General features: G+C 37.9%; 1 protein-coding gene across 5 annotated transcripts in view; it reads right to left on the reverse strand.

The window, feature by feature from the left end:
* Window positions 1-19,277, reverse strand: part of LRRC49 (leucine rich repeat containing 49) — a 148,873-nt gene that overhangs the window by 58,439 nt on the left and 71,157 nt on the right. For all 5 annotated transcript variants that reach the window (XM_047074431.1, XM_047074428.1, XM_047074430.1 and 2 more), the window contains one exon: window positions 3,155-3,302. In XM_047074431.1, coding sequence (XP_046930387.1) covers window positions 3,155-3,302 — 148 coding nt within the window. The remainder of the gene's footprint in view (window positions 1-3,154; window positions 3,303-19,277) is intronic.

The raw sequence follows: 19,277 nt of genomic DNA on the forward strand, positions 1-19,277 counted from the left end.
TTAACAGACTATAAGCCATTCTTCTTGACAGAGATAACAAAAGCGAAATAGGACCTGAGGCCATCAACTCACATTATGTCTCCTGACCTCATATTATCTCATGCCATTCTTCTGGGTCAGACCCCCGGAAGCTCTCACTGTAACTAATCTCCCTGTTTCTCATCCCACCCATCCTATCCTTCCCAATTCATCCCCTGGGCTGCTACCAAGGCAGACCCTCTTTTTAATAGGCAATTGTAATTTAACCACTTTAAACTCTTCAAGAGCTTCCTGTTATGTCCAGAAACAAAAGAAGCTAATCTCTTTCTTGTGATATAAAATGCCCTTCATAGCCTACCGCTTGCCTGTGAGACACCCTTTGCTCCTGCTACTCTCCTCCACGTACACTCAGTGCCCAGCCATGTTGAACTGCTTTCAGTCCCTCACATGTCTCTGCATTATGCATGCCTCCACCCTCCCTACACACTCTCCACAGATACATCCTCTTCTTCTTGACCACTCTCCAAGCCCACATCAAGTATTTTCTCCTTTGGAACTTTTCCTATTTCTCTGGCAGACACAAGGGTGCTTTATCCTCCAATACTATTGTGCTGTGTGTGTGTGTGTGTGTGTGTGTGTGTGTGTGTGCACATATACATATCTATCAACCTATCTTTTCTAGCTTGGCATTTTGCATTATAACCTGTCTTCACTATGATGGGGTTTTGGAATGGTGGTGGGGTCCGGAGCCAAAGGCCAAGAAAGATTTCTTGAGATGTCTTTGGTGCAAAAAGATTATTTTATTAAAGCACAGGTCCTTTCCCGTGGGGTGGGGAGGGGTGGAAAGGAGGGATAACAAAGGGGCATTGGGAAACTTTTCTGGGTGGCGAATTATTAATAAGCTTAGCTGTGGTGATATTTCACAGGTGATATACATGTTGAAATTTATCAACCTGTATAGTTAATATGTACAATTAATTTTATGCCAATTATACCTCAAAGAAAGCTTTTAGTAAGACATTAATTTTTTTTTATTTCTCAAATTAAACCATGAAGGAGGAGATGTACAAGGATTGCTGCTCTGTATTTAGCAGAACAGTTGGCCCTGCTCCCATCCCAGGTGATTTTCTCTCATTTCCTCACCAGGCAAACACAACCCACGGGAATGCACAAAGACAATGATTATATATAGCATTATTCTCCTTTATTTCAGGCATGAAAGTAGATAAATTTCACTCAGTCGGGACTTTATTGCATACTACTACATTCTCAGCATTGTGTGAGATAGAGAAGGAAAGGAAATAAACATGTATATAGACCATCTGTATGTATCGAGCAAGGAGGAAGAATGGCTTCTGTCCTTAAGGACTGTATACATTAGTTGGGTAGGCAAGACTGACAGAAATTCACTATGAGAAACATAATATATAATTAAGTACTAATTTATACAAATGAGTTAGCATCATTTCATACCCCAAACATCTCAATCTCACCAGGAAGAGCAACTGTAAGTAACAAAGATGCTCAATTAAGAAAGACATGGAGATAAGGGTAAAAGTATGAAACAGTGTTCGCAGGATAGATCTGAAGAAACTAAGGACAAAGAACCTCATTTCCATGCTGGAACAAAGAGAGGCAGAGCCCTAGAAGACCCCTGGCATGCACGAATTCATCAACACTTGTAACTATCTGCTGGCTACCTTAGATGGCCATGATATTGCTGAGACAGAAATGTAAAATGTGCACATTGTGAAAATGGATTCTAGACAATGAGTCAATTGGCACTTGAATAGCTGACCACTCAAAATCCACATTAAAATTAGCAGAGTCTAGAAGTCAGAAAACAAGTGGAGGTTTAGGATATTTTTCTAGCTCTGGGGTTACTGAACTGAGATCATTAATGGGTGTTTTCTGAGATAGGAAAATATTTGAATAAATATGGGCTGCAATGAAACCAATTAAGGCAAGTTTGTTATAGAGCTTCTTGAAACCTATGATATGCTAATGTGCACTGTATGCCTAGAAGGTGCATGTATAGCATTTCACTTAGATCAGGAGCCATATTAAAACATCTAAGTATAGAAAATACCTAACATGCAGATATAACGAATAAAAGAGAATGACCCTGAGAGGTATGGCATTACACACAACAGCTCCATGTGATGCTTCCTCTGAGCCTCACACTGTTCTAAGGGTTAGTACTTTATTTTATCTTGACAACAACTCTATGACATAATCATGACCTCCCATTCTACTTTGAGGAAAATGAGATATAGAAAGGTTAAGTAAATCCCCAAAGGTCATTCGGCTAGAATATGGTCAAGCGAGGATCCAGACTCAAGCGGTCTGGCTTTGGCACTCACGTTCTTAAAACATTACATTATGTAACTTACCAATGATGTTTTTACTCATCCATTCCAAACTAAACTATTAGTTGGGTATTAAGCCAGAATGGAAACCAGTTGTGATGATTAATTTAAATAAAAGGTTAGGAATGAAGGAGGAGGAGGAGGAGAAGAAGAAAGAGGGAAAGAAGACCGAAAATAGTGTCACTTGTTAAGGCCCCAAGCGAGTAAACCAAGACTTACTACCTAACCTAAGTGTAGTTTTGACCCTCCCAAAATGTAACCTGTAACCAGTCAACCTGGGAAATTCCTCATCAGCACTAGGAAGTTTACTGATGAACCCCTTCCCTTCCCTTCCCTTCCCTTCCCTTCCCTTCCCTTCCCTTCCCTTCCCTTCCCTTCCCTCCCCTCCCCTCCCCTCCCCTTCCCTTCCCTTCAGAGGGGGTGACATTGCCTACAACAACTTGCTAATAATTTCCCTTTTTCCACTCCCTCTCTACCTTTAAAAACCTTTCTTTTTCTGTAATCACTGGGAGCACCTCTCTACTTGCTAAAGAGGATGCTGCCCAATTCATGAATTGATTAATAAAGTCAATTAGATCTTTCAAATGTACTCAGGTGAATTTCTGTTATTTAACAGCGCTATTCGATGAAACTGGAAAAAAGGGACGGGTGGTAAAAAAAAATCTGTACTTATAATTATGAATTATATTGTCATGATAACATAGTTTATTAAAACCAAGAAGCATTTCGAGCAAAGAACATGCACCCCAATCTCCCAATCCACAGTAAGGAAGACAATTTGGCAAGCGCTTCACAAGAGTTCTCACCGTAACTCTCTTCATATCTAGCTGGCGCAGCTGCATCATATTCTGAAGGATAGTGTGTTTGTACCATGACTCTTGAGCTATTGGATTGCCATCAAAAGTGATGTCTGAGAGAGAAGAAGAGTCAGCAAGACAGCAAACACTTTCAAAACTGCGGGAGAGACAGAAACCGCTGGATTATCGTGAGACCTTCCAACAGTACTTTCATTTATTTACTATACGTTACTGTAGAATAGTTTTAGGTTTACAGAAAACTTGAAAAAATAGCATAGAGTTCCCATACACTCTGCACTCATTTTTCTGTTATTAACATCTTGTAGCAGTATAGCACATTTTAATTCACAATTATTTACAATTAATTAATTCATCCCTTGCTTTCTGGCACTAAAAGATTCTCTAGACTCGTATTATGTATTTTCGACCCCAGTCCTAGAATCAGCCATTTCTCGAAGGAGCCATGGTTCCTTTTATTGGAGAAGGCTATGGAACCAAAGATCTGGTGGCTGGATATACTTTTTGCTCCTGGGGTGTCATTTTTTTCAGGCCCTCTGCCAACAGAGCAAGGACATGTATGTGTGAATATTAACATGTGTGTATACAAACACCTATAATATTTAATCATTTATGTCTATGTTAGGCTAAACATGAATTCACACTGATGTACCCCAATTCTATTATCAAAAGGATCATTCTAGCCTCTTTCCCTCACTTATCTGTAAATTCCTACTCCAACAAGGAGAAATCTGACTCCCACCATCTCATCCATTTATTTAATTGTTTAATTCCAGAATATATGCATAGTGGTATCAGCATTTTTCAACCTGAACCCCCACAGGAAACAACTTTGTTAACTAAAGTATAACTGTGATGTGTAATTCCTTTAGCATTTAGTCTTATATACTCATTCCAAAGTTACTTAGGTCAACACCTCCCCCCCTCACCCCTTCAAGGGGGGTTGGTTCATACATTTGAAATACAGTTAGCTTCTCTTGTCATAGTCTATATTCATTCCTTCCCTGGATCCTCTAACCTCCTAAATATTATTTTTACACTTGCATATATTACGGTTCCTTCTGTGCTATAAAGTTCTGTGGGTTTTGACAAATGCGTAAGTATCATACAAAATAGTTCCATGATCCTAAAAAAATCCCCTACTTCAACCCTCCTCCTCTTTCCCTGAATCTCTGGCACTGATCTATTTATTGTCTTTACAGTTTTTGCCTTTTCCAAATGTTATATAGTTGGAACCATACAGAACATAGCCTTTTCAGACTGACTTCTGTCACTTAGCCATTTGCATTTAAGGTTCTTGCATGTCTTGGGGCACCCGGATGGCTCAGTCAGTCGAGCGTCCGACTTCAGTTCAGGTCATAATCTCACAGTTTGTGAGTTCAAGCCCCACACTGGGCCCCCTGCTGTCAGCGCAGAGCCCACTTTGGATCCTCTGTCCCCCCTCTCTCTGTCCCTCCCCGACTCACGCTCTCCCTCAAAAAAATAAACATTAAAAAAAAAAAGCTTCTTCCGTGTCTTTTTGTGTCTTCACAGCACATGCTCTCTCTCTCTTTATCACTAATATGTCATTGTCTGGATGTACCACAGTTTGGTTGCTCCCAGATTTTCGTGATTATAAATAAAACTGCTATAAATATTTGTCTGCAGGTTTTTGAGTGAACATGAGTTCTCAACTCATTTGGGTTAATACTTAAGAGTGCAATTGCTGGATTATATAGTGAGACTAGTTTAGCTTTATGAGAAACTGCCGAACTGTCTTCCAAAGTGGCTGTAACATCTTGCATTCCTACCAGCTCCGCATTCTCATCAGCATTTGCTATATGTCAGGTTTTGTTTTTTTTTATAATAGTCACTCCAAAAGGTGTGTAGAGGTCTCATTGTTTTAATATGCAATTTCCTAATGTCAAAGGATGACATTTTTTCATATGCATTTGCCATCTCTGTATCTTCTTTTTTTAAAAGTTTTTATTTAAATTCCATTTAGTTAATATACAGCGTAATATTAGTTTCAGGTGTACAATTTAGTGACTCAACACTTCCATACATCACCCTGTGCTCATCACAGCAAGCACAGTCCTTAATCTCCATCACCTATTTTACCCATTCCTCCACTCACCTCCCTTCTGGTAATCATCAATTTGGTCTCTATAGTTAAGAGTATGTTTCTTGGTTTGCCTCTCTCTCTCACTTTTTTTTCCCTTTGCTTGTTTGCTTTGTTACTTAAATTCCACATATGAGTAAAATCATAGGGTGTTTGTCTCTGACTTATGTCGCTTTGCATAGCACTCTCTAGCTCCATCCATGTCATTGCAAATGGCAAGATTTCCTTTTTTATGGCTGAATAATATCCCATTGTGTGTGTGTGTGTGTGTGTGTGTGTGTGTGTGTGTGTGTGTACCACATCTTCTTTATCCATTCATCAGTCGATGGACACTTGGGCTGCTTCCATATCTTGGCTATTGTATACAATGCTGCTATAAATATCAGGGTGCATGTATCCCTTTGAATTAGTGCTTTCATGTTTTTTGGGTAAATACAAAGTAGTGTGATTGCTGGATCATAAGGTACTTCTATTTTTAACTTTTTGGGGAACCTCCATACTGTTTTCCAGAGTGGCTGCACCAGCTGCATTCCCACCAACAGTACGGGAGGGTTCCCCTTTCTCCACATCCTCACAAACACCTGTTATTTCTTGTGTTTTGAATTTTTGTATATCATGGATATATAAATATATACATATATACAAATATACCCAAATAACTTATCAGGTATATGATTTGCACATATATCTCCTAGTCTGTGACTTGCCTTTTCATTTTTCTTTTTAAAAAAAATTTTTTTTACATTTATTAATTTTTGAGAGACAGGGAGAAACAGAGCGTGAGCTGGGGAGGGGCAGAGAGAGGAGGAGATACAGGATCCGAAGCAGGCTCCAGGCTCTGAGCTGTCAGCACAGAGCCCATCACGGGGCTCGAACCCACGAACCGTGAGATCATGACCTGAACTGAAGTGGGATGCTCAACCGACTGAGCCATCGAAGTGCCCCTCATTTTTCTTAAAAGTGTCTTCACAGGGCAGAAGTTTTTAATTTTAATGATGTTCAACTTATCAATTTTCTCTTTCATGTGCCATGGTCTTCGTATTCTATTTAAAAATTCATCACCAAGGGCGCCTGGGTGGATCAGTCGGTTAACTGACCCACTTCGGCTGAGGTCGTGATCTCACAGTCCATGAGATCGAGCCCCGCATCAGGTTCTGTGCTGATAGCTTGCTAACATACTTGAAACATACTCAGAGCTGAGAGCCTGGAGCCTGCTTCAGATTCTGTGTCTCCCTCTCTTTCTGCTTGTCTCCTGCTCGAGCTCTGTCTGTCTCTCTCTCTCTCAAAAATAAATAAACGTTAAAAATTCATCACCAAACCCAAGGCTGCCTAAATTTTCTTCTAGAAGTTCTATAGCTTTGTGTATTATATTTAAGTCTACAATCCATTTTGAGTAAACTTTGTAAAACATATAAAGTCTACGTCTAGATTCTTTTTTTAAATATAAATATCCTATTTTTCCAGTCTCATCTATTGAAAAGACTACCCTTTCTCAAATGAATTGCCTTTGCTCGTTTGTCAAAGATTACTTGACTATATTTGTGTGAATCTATTTCTAGGTCGTCTATTCTTTTCTACTTATATATATGTCTACTCTTTCACCAATACCACACTGTCTTGATTATTGTACCTTAATATAAGTCTTGAAATAGGGTAGTATGAGTCCTCCAGCTGTGTTCTTCAGTATTGTGTTGCTATTCAAGGTCTTAGCTTTTCCACTTAAACCTTAGAACACATTCATTGATATCAGCTTGCTGGGATTTTGATTGGGTCTTTTAAAAAATGGAGGTATAATTGATATACATTATATTAGTTTCAGGTATATAACATAATGATTCAATATCTGTGTAAATTGTGAAATGACCACCACAATATATCTAGTATAATACCCATCTCTACACGCAGTTACAGAACTTTTTTACAGAATTTTTTTCTTGTGGTAAGAACTTTTAAGATCTTCTCTCTTAGCAACTTTCAAATATGCAACACAGTATTATTAGTAAGAGCCAATATGCCATACATTACATTCCCATGACTAATTTATTTTAGAACTGAAAGTTTGTACCTTTCGGCTCCTTTCTCCCATTTCGCTCACTGCCAGCCCCCTGCTTCTGGCAACCACCAATCTGTTCTCTGTATCTATGAACCTGTTTTGCTTTTTTATTGTTGGTTTTTGTTTTTGTCTTTAGATTCCACATATAAGTAAAATCATATGGTATTTGTCTTTCTTTGTCTCACTTATTTCACTTAGCATTATACCCCAAGGTCTATCCATGTTGTCACCAATGGCAAGATTTCATTCTATCTTATGGCTGAATAATATTCAATTATATACCTCTCCCTGTCTGTCTGTCTGTCCGTCCGTCCACCCATCCATCCATCCATCCATCCCACATTTTCTTTATCCATTCATTTGTCCATGGACACTTATATTGTTTCTGCATCTTGGCTACTATAAATAATGCTGCAATGAACATGCAGATATCTTTTCAAGTAAGTGTTTTCATTTTCTTTGGATAAATACCCAGAAGTGGAATTACTCAATGGTAGTTCTATTTTTAATTTTTTGAGGACATCCATTTTTTAAAGAAGGGAATACTCGCTTTTCTAAGTGATACCCCAGAGAAGACTAGTTAAAATCATTAAAATCATTTATGTTAGAATCACAACTAGTTAAAATCATTATGTTAGAGTCATCAAAATTTGATGACTATTCAAATAACTAATGTAAACATTTAGGCCTAAGAGTACTTTCTTTATTCAGGCACTGTATTGAATATCCCTTCTTCCTGTGTAAGAAAAGCTAGGGGATAGGGGCGCCTGGGTGGCGCAGTCGGTTAAGCGTCCGACTTCAGCCAGGTCACGATCTCGCGGTCCGTGAGTTCGAGCCCCGCGTCAGGCTCTGGGCTGATGGCTCGGAGCCTGGAGCCTGTTTCCGATTCTGTGTCTCCCTCTCTCTCTGCCCCTCCCCCGTTCATGCTCTGTCTCTCTCTGTCCCAAAAATAAATAAACGTTGAAAAAAAAAATTTTAAAAAAAAAAGAAAAGCTAGGGGATATAGAATATTTATGGTATAGAAAATAACCTATATGTTGACAATTAAGGTCAAGGCAAGGTATATGGTAAGACTAAAGTTCCCTTTTTTTATTGTCACATTTAAATATTTCTTCTATTTTTCTCCCATTCAAGGTAAAAAGATCCTCTCCTATTTTTTTTTACCTTAGAGATTATCTTTACCATCTAATAGGTAAATCTCACAACTCATATGCTCATTATGGGTTTTGAGACAAATTTAGATAATTTTAGGAAGACAATTTCCCCCAGTTTTATTAACAATTGACATACGTCGGCATGGTGGTTTGACTTATATACATATTGTGAAATGATTACTACAATAGCTTCAGCTAACTCCATTTTTTCATATAGATACAATACAAAGAAAAGAAAGAACAAAAGAGAGAAAAAAAATTTCCTCCCGGTGATGAGAACTCATAGTTTTTACTTTCTTAATAACTTTCCTATATGTCATACAGTAGTGTTAGCTGTGGTCATCATATTGTATATTAGTCCTGAGTACTAATTTATCTTATAATTGGCAGTTTGGACTTTTGACCCTCTTCCTCCAATTCTCCCCTACCCCCATCCTCCACCTCTGGTAACCACAAGTCTGATCTCTTTCTGTGAGCTTGGTTTTGGTTTTGCTTTTAGATTCCACATATCAGTGAGATAACACAGTAACTATCTTTCTCTGTCTGACTTATTTCACTCAGGGTGAAATATAATGCCTTCAGGGTCCATCCACGTTGTCACGAATGATAGGATTCCCTTATTTCCTATGGCTGAACAACATTCATATATATACACCATAACTTCTTTATCCACTCATCCACTGATGGGCACTTAACTTGTTTCCATGGCTTGGTTATTGTAGCAATGTTGCTATAAACAGGGGGATGCGGATACCTTTTCAAGTTAGTTTTCATTTCCTTTGGACCTATTCCAGGAAGTGGAATTGCTGGATCATATGGTAGCTCTGTTTTCAACTTTGTGAAAATTCTCCCTACTGTTTTTCATCGTGGTTGTATGAATTTACAATTCCACCAACAGCGCACGAGGGTTCCCTTTTCTCCACATCCATACCAGCATTTGTTATCTTTTCTCTTTTTGACGATGGTCATTCTAACAGGTGTGAAATGATAACTCATTATATTAAAACCATGGTTTTAATCTGCATTTCCCTAATAACTAGTGATGTTGAATATCTTTTCATGTACCCGTTCGCCTTTTGTATATCTCCTTTGAAGAAATGTCTATTCAGGTCTTTTGCCCATTTTTTAATTGGGTTATTTGGTTTTTTTTGCTATCGAGTTGTAGGAGTTCTTCATACATTTGGGATATGAATCCCTTATGAGAGATGTGGTTTGCAAATATTTTTCCCATTGCATAGGTTGTCTGTTCACTTCATTGATAGCTTCTTTGGCTGTACAGAAGATTTTCCTTTGATGCAGTACTTGTTTATTTTTTGTTTTGTTGCTTGTGCTTTAGGTATCATATTTTTTTAAAATCATAATAAAAACACAGGTCCTGAAGGTTTATTTCTGTGTATTCTTCTAGGACTTTCATGGTTTTGATCTTACATTTAAGTCATTAATCCCTTTTGGGTTATTTTTTGTGAGTGGTATAAGACAGGAGTCCAGTTTCATTCTTTCACCTGTGAATATTAAAGAGACTGTCCTTTCTCCATTGAGTATTCTTGGCTCCCTTGTCCATATTGGTTGACCTGATATACTTGGATTTATTTCTGAGCTCTCGATTCTATTCCATTGGTGTATTTGTCTGTTTTTATTCCAGTACCATACTGTTTTGATGACTGTAGCTTAGAAATCAGGAAATGTGATGCTTGGTTATTCTTTCTCAATATTCCTATGGCTATGGGTCTTTTGTGGCTCTATATATTTTAGGAGCAGTTTTTATACCTGTGCAAAAAACGCGGTTGGAATACCGATAGGGAATGCACTGAATCTACGTATGGCGTTTGGGGGTATTGGCATTTATTTTTTTTTTTTAATTTTTTTTTCAACGTTTTTTATTTATTTTTGGGACAGAGAGAGACAGAGCATGAACGGGGGAGGGGCAGAGAGAGAGGGAGACACAGAATCGGAAACAGGCTCCAGGCTCCGAGCCATCAGCCCAGAGCCTGACGCGGGGCTCGAACCCACGGACCGCGAGATCGTGACCTGGCTGAAGTCGGACGCTTAACCAACTGCGCCACCCAGGCGCCCCTGGGGGTATTGGCATTTAAACACTATCAGTTGGGAAGACATTTTTTTAAAAGGCTAGCATATGCAGATGAAAATGAGAGATCGTTAAATTTAATAATCACTACTAGTATAAATAAACTTGAACAAACATTGCAAATTTTTCCCACCTAGCAGTAACAAAATTCTTTTTTCCCCATCAATATAAAACATCTCAGAATAGTTTCTGATGTTTAACGGACGTTTGAAAAATGCTTCTCTCCTTCCCTCATAGTTGTTTACATAAAGCTAAAATCAAAGATGCTTCTGATAAGTTCAAAACTGAAACACAAGGCAAATTTGTGTTTCTCTACATTGTTAAGTGAACAAAGTCATCGTCTTCAATCCACAAACCTACTTCTCTATGTATACTTCCTATTGATAAATAATGTCACCATCACGTCAGTTGCTGAGAAACAATCTCTTACTCAGAAATTGAGATCTGAGAATGTGAACTGACTGAAGACCTATCAAGGGAGTTTAAGCAAGGGAGGCGGGTGCTAACAGGATTACAATAACTAGTAACTATCAACATAATTGGTTACGTTATGGAAAGTATAAAGGAAAGAAATGAATTAAGAGCAAAAAATTACTTACAGATTGCAGTAAATAGAGGTAAGAAAGGAACCAGCCTCTAACATATCAAACACTAAGGCAGAAGCGAAAGAGAGTAAAGAGGACAGGATAGGTTCTATGGAAGTTAGGATGTAGCACGTACAGAAGCTAGTACTTACTTGGATGCGAGGAAGGGAGGAATCTAGAGTAACAGCCGGCTTTTTCTATAGGTTAATAATGATTGGGTGGTGGTTACAAGGCTGTGCACTTTGTCAAAATTCATTCACTCGACACTTACAATGCGTGCTTTTTGTTACATGTAAATTATATATCGATAAATTGATTTACAAAGACATTTAAAATGTAAAAAATTTTGTCATTTGACAAATCACCTTTTCATCTATCAGGTCTCCCTTGTCTGGAATGGTATGTTATATTGGTGACCCATGGCCCTTAGGACATATTTCAAAAAGGCTTTCTTTAAGTTTTCCTCCAACTACCACAGGATGGGATACTAACTTCGACCTTTAAGAGATGCAGTGATGTGAAAAGCAGAGGCAGAGCCAGTACAGGCAAGAGAACTCTTCTGTGCTGAAGAGTATTTTTCTTCAATGGCCCAGCATATCTAAACAGAATTAAACTATAAGGTTCTTGAGGGCTAGAAATGTACCATGATCACTATTCCAAAACCTATCATAGCCCCCAGCATCTAGTGAGTGTGCAATAATTTTGGTGAATGAGTGAAAGACTATGATGAATTGGTATGATTTCCAAAAGCTTATCTTTGATCTAAAACTTAATAAAAAAATTTTTCTTACATTAGTCTTAGAATTATTTAAAGGATATCATGTTATCATTATGATCTGATATCTGTCACTAACCAGGTATATGCACTGAAAAGTGGAAATAATATGTCCAGAAGCAGAGGGAAGCTGGAAAACATTTTATTGCAAGTAAATCCTGATTTCATTGTTATTTTTTAAATGTTTGTTTATTTACTTATTTTGAGAGAGAGACAGAGAGACAGAGAGACAGAGAGAGACAGAGAGAGAGAGGGAGAGAGAGACAGAGAGGGAGAGAGAGACAGAATCCCAAGCAGGCTCCAAACTGTCAATGCAGAGCCCGACATGGGGCTCTATCCCACGAACTGTGAGATCATGACCTGAGCTGAAATCAAGAGTCAGACACTTAACCAACTAAGCCACCCAGGCACCCTATTGTTATTTAATGTCTATTTATAACTTAGACTGTAGAGTCTATGATTTATTTCTTATTGCAAGTATAATTGCAAACTAAAATGATTGTAACTGTTCCTAGCCCAAATATTCCTTTGGGGAATGTAACTAGTGGTGTTAAACACAAAACTACACACTGTCTTCATTGAATTCAAATACAAAGCACATTAGTGACTACAGAAGAAAATATTATGTCCACTGAATGTAGTCATTATGAAGCACTTCAGACATCTAGGAGATCTGTTGATGCCCATCTGGTCTGTGTCTGTAATTCAAGCACAACCAAAGAGGCACCAGGAGTGGGAAAATCATTGCAATCCTTAGCAGGTACTATCCTGGCAACCCTTTCCAGGTCAGCTGCTAGCACTGATACTCAGACTAAAGTCTTTATGCTTTGAATAGTTTCATTAAGGTACAAATAAATCCATATTTGATCCAGAAGATTCCTCACAAAATTTCATTTCCATCTGCCAGGCATTTGACCAATAAACACGCCAGACATTCCTAGAAATGCACTGACAAGGTACATATGATTTTAAAGACATTCTCTAATCAAATGAAAGAAGTCTCATTAAGTACAAATCCAGGCTAATGAAGGGTTACATACTACCTAACCAGAGAAAATCAAGGTCAGGTTATAAAACAAAAACAAAACCACCTAGAAACAGAAGGGTAAGTATAGTAAAGTACTACTGCCTTTTAAGAACAGTCTTTTTTTTAAGAACACTCAGTTGCTTGCCTCTTCGGAGTCCCCAGAATGGAAAAGCTTGGGTCCAAAGGCCGACATCTAACTCATAATTTGACTTTAATCTTTTTCCAGATTACTCATGTATTTGTTCTTCCCCTAGTGGTCTTCTCCCGATGCCGCATCGGCTTCCTATCTGCTAAAGAACCTACGGAGAACAGTGTGTCCCTACTGACCAAAACTCACATCTCAAAAGGAAAAGAACATATTTCAGTCCATTTTAGGCTTACTTAATAAAACACAGAGAAAAAATAAAATTCCCATATATACAAGCAGAGCACATAGATATTTAACTAACAACCCCCAAGTATCAGTCAAATTTATCCAATTAGAAACTTCTCCCAAAAGTAAGTTAGGTACTTTAGAAAAAGGGGTTTTACTCTTTCATACCATTAAAGCACCATATTCTCTGAAAACAATCTTAATAAAAAACTCACTTATTTTACATTGATCAGTGAGAATTTTACTGGACAGTTACTATGTATCTAGCAGGCTGAAATGAAATGGAACACTAGAATAATCAAGTTGTTCTCACAAGGACTGACATATACACAACTGATAAATATAAAATAGCTAGAAAAATCTATATGATAACATATAATTAAGTATTAAAGAATGAAGCACAGTTAAAATAGCACATAATGAAGGTGTTTGTATATCGGACAGAATGAAGTTTGTAGACTGAGGCTCTTGCAAAAACAGCTAAAAATGCTAAATAAAATATATTTTAAAAATCTCAAATGCATCCATGACCTGCTAAAAAAATGAGAAATACACAGGTTTAAAAAAAAAAAAGTGAAGGTGAGAACCCAGAGAGCTCTGAGGACACTTACTGGACCCAATGAACTTGAACTTTGGTTCATATGATCTTCAAAGCTGGGGGACAGAAAACAAATACCAGAGGCTACCCAAGTTGGAGAGTCTAACTGGAGATCTGTCCTATATCTGAGACCCAAAAACTAGACTTTCAATATAGAGTTATTTAGACATAAGCTTTCCTACCCACTACCCCAGATATATTGCCCATCTCAAAACACGGAGCTAATAGGGGAGGAGAATTCTTCCCTGATTACTTGAAACCACAAACCACAATTTGCATCCTGAATCCACACTAAATGGGTGGTCTAAAACATTTCAAGAGAAGTGATATTTCAAGAAGAAGTCTAAGGCTGCTTATACCTATTGGCATCTGACAGAAACAAATGAAATTTCTCCATGGAGGAACCTACGTTCATACAAGACCTCAAAAAGTTCCCAAAGATAAGGTACCCCCCAAAAAAAATACATAGTTCACAGTTCAAAAGGAAATAAAACACTCTGACTGACAGCCAGCAGAAACCACAGATGACATTGACTGTCTAAGACTTTTTCACATAATTGAATTACAAAACATAGGATATAAAAATATATTTCAAGACATAAAAACAGATTTGAAAATACCAGTAAGCTCCAAGAAGATCCGAAAAGACACAGAACTTCTACAGTCTAGAAAAATATTTTAAAATTAAAGTAAAAAAAGTCAAAGGCAGTGGATATAAATTAAGAAAATAAAGCATTTACATCCCTTTCCTGCATAAACTGTTCTCCAGGGTAATCAAAATGCTAATGGAAGTCTTTTTCTTATAGAAGAAATAGAACTTAAAAAGACAAAGAATGATGGAATATCACCATTTTGTAATCCCTAAATAAATAATAGATCCAGACAACGATCATCAATTACTGTTAAAACACTGAAAAGATGATGAGGAACTTTATTAAAAAAAGAATAGGTGAACAACAACTAAAACCAATAATTAGTTTTAACATACCTTAAGCAAAACTAGAACACATTTTTTCCTCTCCCTTTACATTTCTTTTACTTTCTTGTTCCTTTCTTTTGGTCCTCCTTAACAAACAATCATCTACTTTGCTACTTGTTATGTAATGTTAGTTACTTAGTCACTAAAATTCTTTTTAGTGCACAACAATAGTAGGGGTTCCTAGAAACAAGATGGTTCTACAGATTCTTAAAGACGCATTCTAACAATAGCCCATTCTTTTTTGTCACAAAGCAAAAATATGGCTGAAACAAAAAATTTTTTCACATACATGAAAAAGATCGCCAAATTTCCCTTGGGGAAACTATTCAAAAAGTTTAACCCACTCGTCACAGTGTTTACAAGATTTTAATGTTTGAGAAGCTGAAGTGATACCAGAGAGAAATAAATAGAAGACTATGGCTATGATAGAAACAGAAAGAAAGTGAAGAGGAGGAGGTAGAGACATGAAGAATTAAACAAAATAGAGAAAAATGTTAAACTGCCTCTTTAGACATCTTTTGCTGCAACAATGGCACTGACAACAATTCAACAAGGACAGTATCTATCATGTCCCTAAGCATCTGGTTGACAAAAGACATGAGCACAGAACTGAGTGTCTCAGAATTCTAGGTGACAATTCTATTAGCTTTCTCTATTAGCTTACTCATTTTCTAGCAGTAAAAAGACAAAAGCAACACAGCTTCAGTCTCAGGAGATTCACAATGACTCTAATTACCAAAAGTAGATCTCAAGTCATGGTCACATTCTTATAATGCTAATTTATGACACTGAAACCAAATTTAAGGTGACAAAGTTCTTGATGATATATTTCCTCTTATGAATCGATATGTGGATACAAATAAGTCTCCTCAAATTTTTTTTAAAAATTTTTAACGTTTATTCATTTTTTTGAGAGAGAGAGACAGACTGTGAGTGGGGGAGGGGCAGAGAGAAGGAGACACAGAACCCGAAGCAGGCTCCAGGCTCTGAACCGACAGCACAGAACCCAACGCGGGGCTCGAACTCACAAACTGTGTGACCATGACCACAGCCTAAGTCAGACACTCAACCGACTGAGCCACCCAGGCACCCCTAAGTCTCCTCAAATTTACAGAAGAAAAAGAGAAGGATTCTTTGCAGTCTCAAAGTGTGATAAGAATTCTAAAAAGCATGCTCATTTTAGCCACTTTCAACATTAATATTAATTGTTTAAAAATTACACTGGCTATAAAGCAAGCCAAATAATATTGCAAAGAGATCTAAGTTCAGCACCGTGTAGGTAAGCAGCAGTCTGGGAAAACAACAACAAACTGATAAAGTACTTGTCAGTTCCTATGGTGTAAATATTCCCAGCATGGCCGATTTCAAACTACCAAGATGATGTTGCTGAACTGAAAAGATGCACATAGACTGGTGTAGTGAGCCAACACAAGCTGGCTCAAGCATACCACTGCAGACCAAATTCCTCTTTTAAAGTTAATGGAAGTATGTTTATTATTCCACCATGAAATAATTCTGTTATTTGGAGGAACTTCTTTCTTTTTTTTTTTTTTTTAAATTTTTTTTTTCAACGTTTATTTATTTTTGGGACAGAGAGAGACAGAGCATGAACGGGGGAGGGGCAGAGAGAGAGGGAGACACAGCATCGGAAACAGGCTCCAGGCTCTGAGCCATCAGCCCAGAGCCTGACGCGGGGCTCGAACTCACGGACCGCGAGATGGTGACCTGGCTGAAGTCGGACGCTTAACCGACTGCGCCACCCAGGCGCCCCAAGGAGGAACTTCTTTCTATTGATGATTTTCTAGTGGTTTTTGAACTTTCTATCAGTTTTAATATACATACAAAAAAGTCCACAAATCATAAATGCACAGTGTGATGATTCTGCACAACCTGAACATACACATATAAACAGTCCCCAGGTTAAGAAAGAAAACATTACCCTGATGGAGAGCAGAACATGTGACCCCCAAAATACATGACCTTTGGTATGTGGATTACGTTGAGCTGAAGGCAATTAAGACCCAGAAGACTCAACAAAAACTTTTACCTTTTCCTTAACTACCTAAAAGAATTTAAATAGGCAGGGGCAGGACGGGGTGGGAGTGGGGGCTGGCCCACAAAGAGAGCTTTACCAGAGATAACTTTTTACCTGAAAGAGTATGGCAGGGCAAACATCTAATTACCAAATATCTGCTTTCTTATCATCCTATGAATCATCCTCCTTACCTTTGAAGCCCCATGGCCCTATCCCATTCCTTAGTTCAGGACAGCAGAGACAGAGCAACTGCTTGACTGGCCCTTAGGCTTCATCTTTATGGGGCTCCTGTACACAAGTAATTACATTTGTTTTTCTCCCGTTAATCTGCCTTATGTCAATTTAATTATTAAACCAGCCAAAGAACCTAGCATGGTAGAAGGGAAATTTTTCCTCCCCTACAGTTGGTGACCACGAAGGGGTCTTTACTGACTGGACATTGCTTGCTTCAGCAAGCAATGTAGCTGAGAGATGTTGGGACCTTGGACAAAATCCAGCATAAGGGAAGAATCATCATGTCAGTGTCCCAGATTTCTGCCTACAGGATCTGATGGAAGCTAAAGTAGTGTAATTTTCTAAATTAGCAGATTAGTAGAACTACCTCCTTGGATACAGTGACTCTGGTAAAGATCCAGTATGAGCACTATCGATTATGGTATTATCATAATTCCAGTTATTATCTCAAAATGTTGTGAGCCACAAAAATAAACATATTTCCTTATCAATACTGTTATAATGAATTTCATCAGATCTTTAACAATGGGCATTTTATAGTTTTTTGTCATTTACAGATAGTTATTGTTTTACTCTGATGCTCTGCAAAAGTATTCCTTCAAAAGTACTTCATTTTCAAGGAGGTTCAAGGAAAGGACTTTTGAAATATATAGGCTTTTGATGACTTTAAGTTCATAAAAGTGAACTGGGTAAGAATTTACAGAATTCATGAAAAAACTGCATTCAAGGAGAAAAAGAATAACATGAGACTGAATGAAATGATGAGAACGATTATAAATTTTATGATTTTTTTCATTGGAACATTGTTGGTTCTGTTATGTTTTGTTTTACCAGGTTGAAGGGAACCTTTTTCTCTTTTCTCTTAAGCTATCAACAATTTGGTACAAATGGTACAACAATTTGTGAACAAAGAGGAAACAATTACTTTTTCTCCCTACCTGATCCATCCAGAATTGGGGAATTTAGTATTCTCATTTTCATGCCAATACAGCTATTTGCATAAATTCAATAAGAATCTATTCTCATTGTAATAGGACACAACTGGAAACATTGATTATATTGCCAAGGCTTTGGCTGGAATGTCGTATTTGAGCATGTGTATAGAATCAGATATGCCAGACAGCTTTAAGGAACTAAGGTTGACTTTATGGAGCCAATAAAACCCCTTGGAAAAACTGGCCCCATACCTTGCTTACAGGGTTCCCAGCAGTCTCACTAGGTGAGAAAGGAATGTTACTTCCTGGCAAGCTCAGAAACCTCAGGATATTTGGGGGACCTCCATAGGAGAGGAACCCATTCAGATCTACAGGTATTGCGTGCAACGTCTGATGGTGAGACCTTGGCTTGGCATCTTTGTTTCCTTCATGAGGGTTTTTAAAAGACTAATCTGAGATTCCTTATGAGAAGTTCCAACAGACGGGGCACCTGGGTGGCTCAGTTGGTTGAGCATCCAACTTCGGCTCAGGTCATGATCTCAGGGTTCATGGGTTCATGGGTCCAAGCCCCATGTCAGGCTCTGTGCTGACAGCTCAGAGCCTGGAGCCTGCTTTGGATTCTGTGTCTCTGGCTCTCTCTGCCCCTTCCCCACTCATTCATTCTCTCTCTCTCTCTCTCTCTCTCTCTCTCTCTCTCTCAAAAATAAATAAATATTAAAAAAGAAAAGAAAAGAAAAGTTCCAACAGAGCAGATTAAAAGATTCTACATGATCAATCATCATTCTGGCTGCACTTAACATAAAGAATCCGGCAAAGTTTATTGAAACTAGGCTTAATTTGCAAACAAATTAGTCTTACTGTGGTTATCTCTGACTAAAACATGTATGACTGTAAAGAGAAAAATTATGTGTCAGTAATAGCCCTTTCTGGATATCAGTTTCTAATACATTAATTGTCTTTGAGGTTTTGTTTTCTACTGGTGAAATGGACTAGAATCCAAATTTTTAGTTTCCTCTAATATTTGGTTGCAACTCTCTGAACTAGCATCTCCCAATTTTTCTCTCACCCTCTGACATGGAATCAGTGAGAACTAAAACTGCCCTTTTTCTGAAGTCATGTAAGCTAAAGCTGAACCATGTGATATAAACTTTAGAGAAATCACCCCAACAGTATACGTATG

Source organism: Lynx rufus, unplaced genomic scaffold (genome assembly GCF_022079265.1).
Source record: "Lynx rufus isolate CCGP_SWC_20201006 ecotype Redwood Valley unplaced genomic scaffold, mLynRuf1.p SCAF_13, whole genome shotgun sequence".
In the NCBI taxonomy this organism is placed as follows: Eukaryota; Metazoa; Chordata; class Mammalia; order Carnivora; family Felidae; genus Lynx; species Lynx rufus.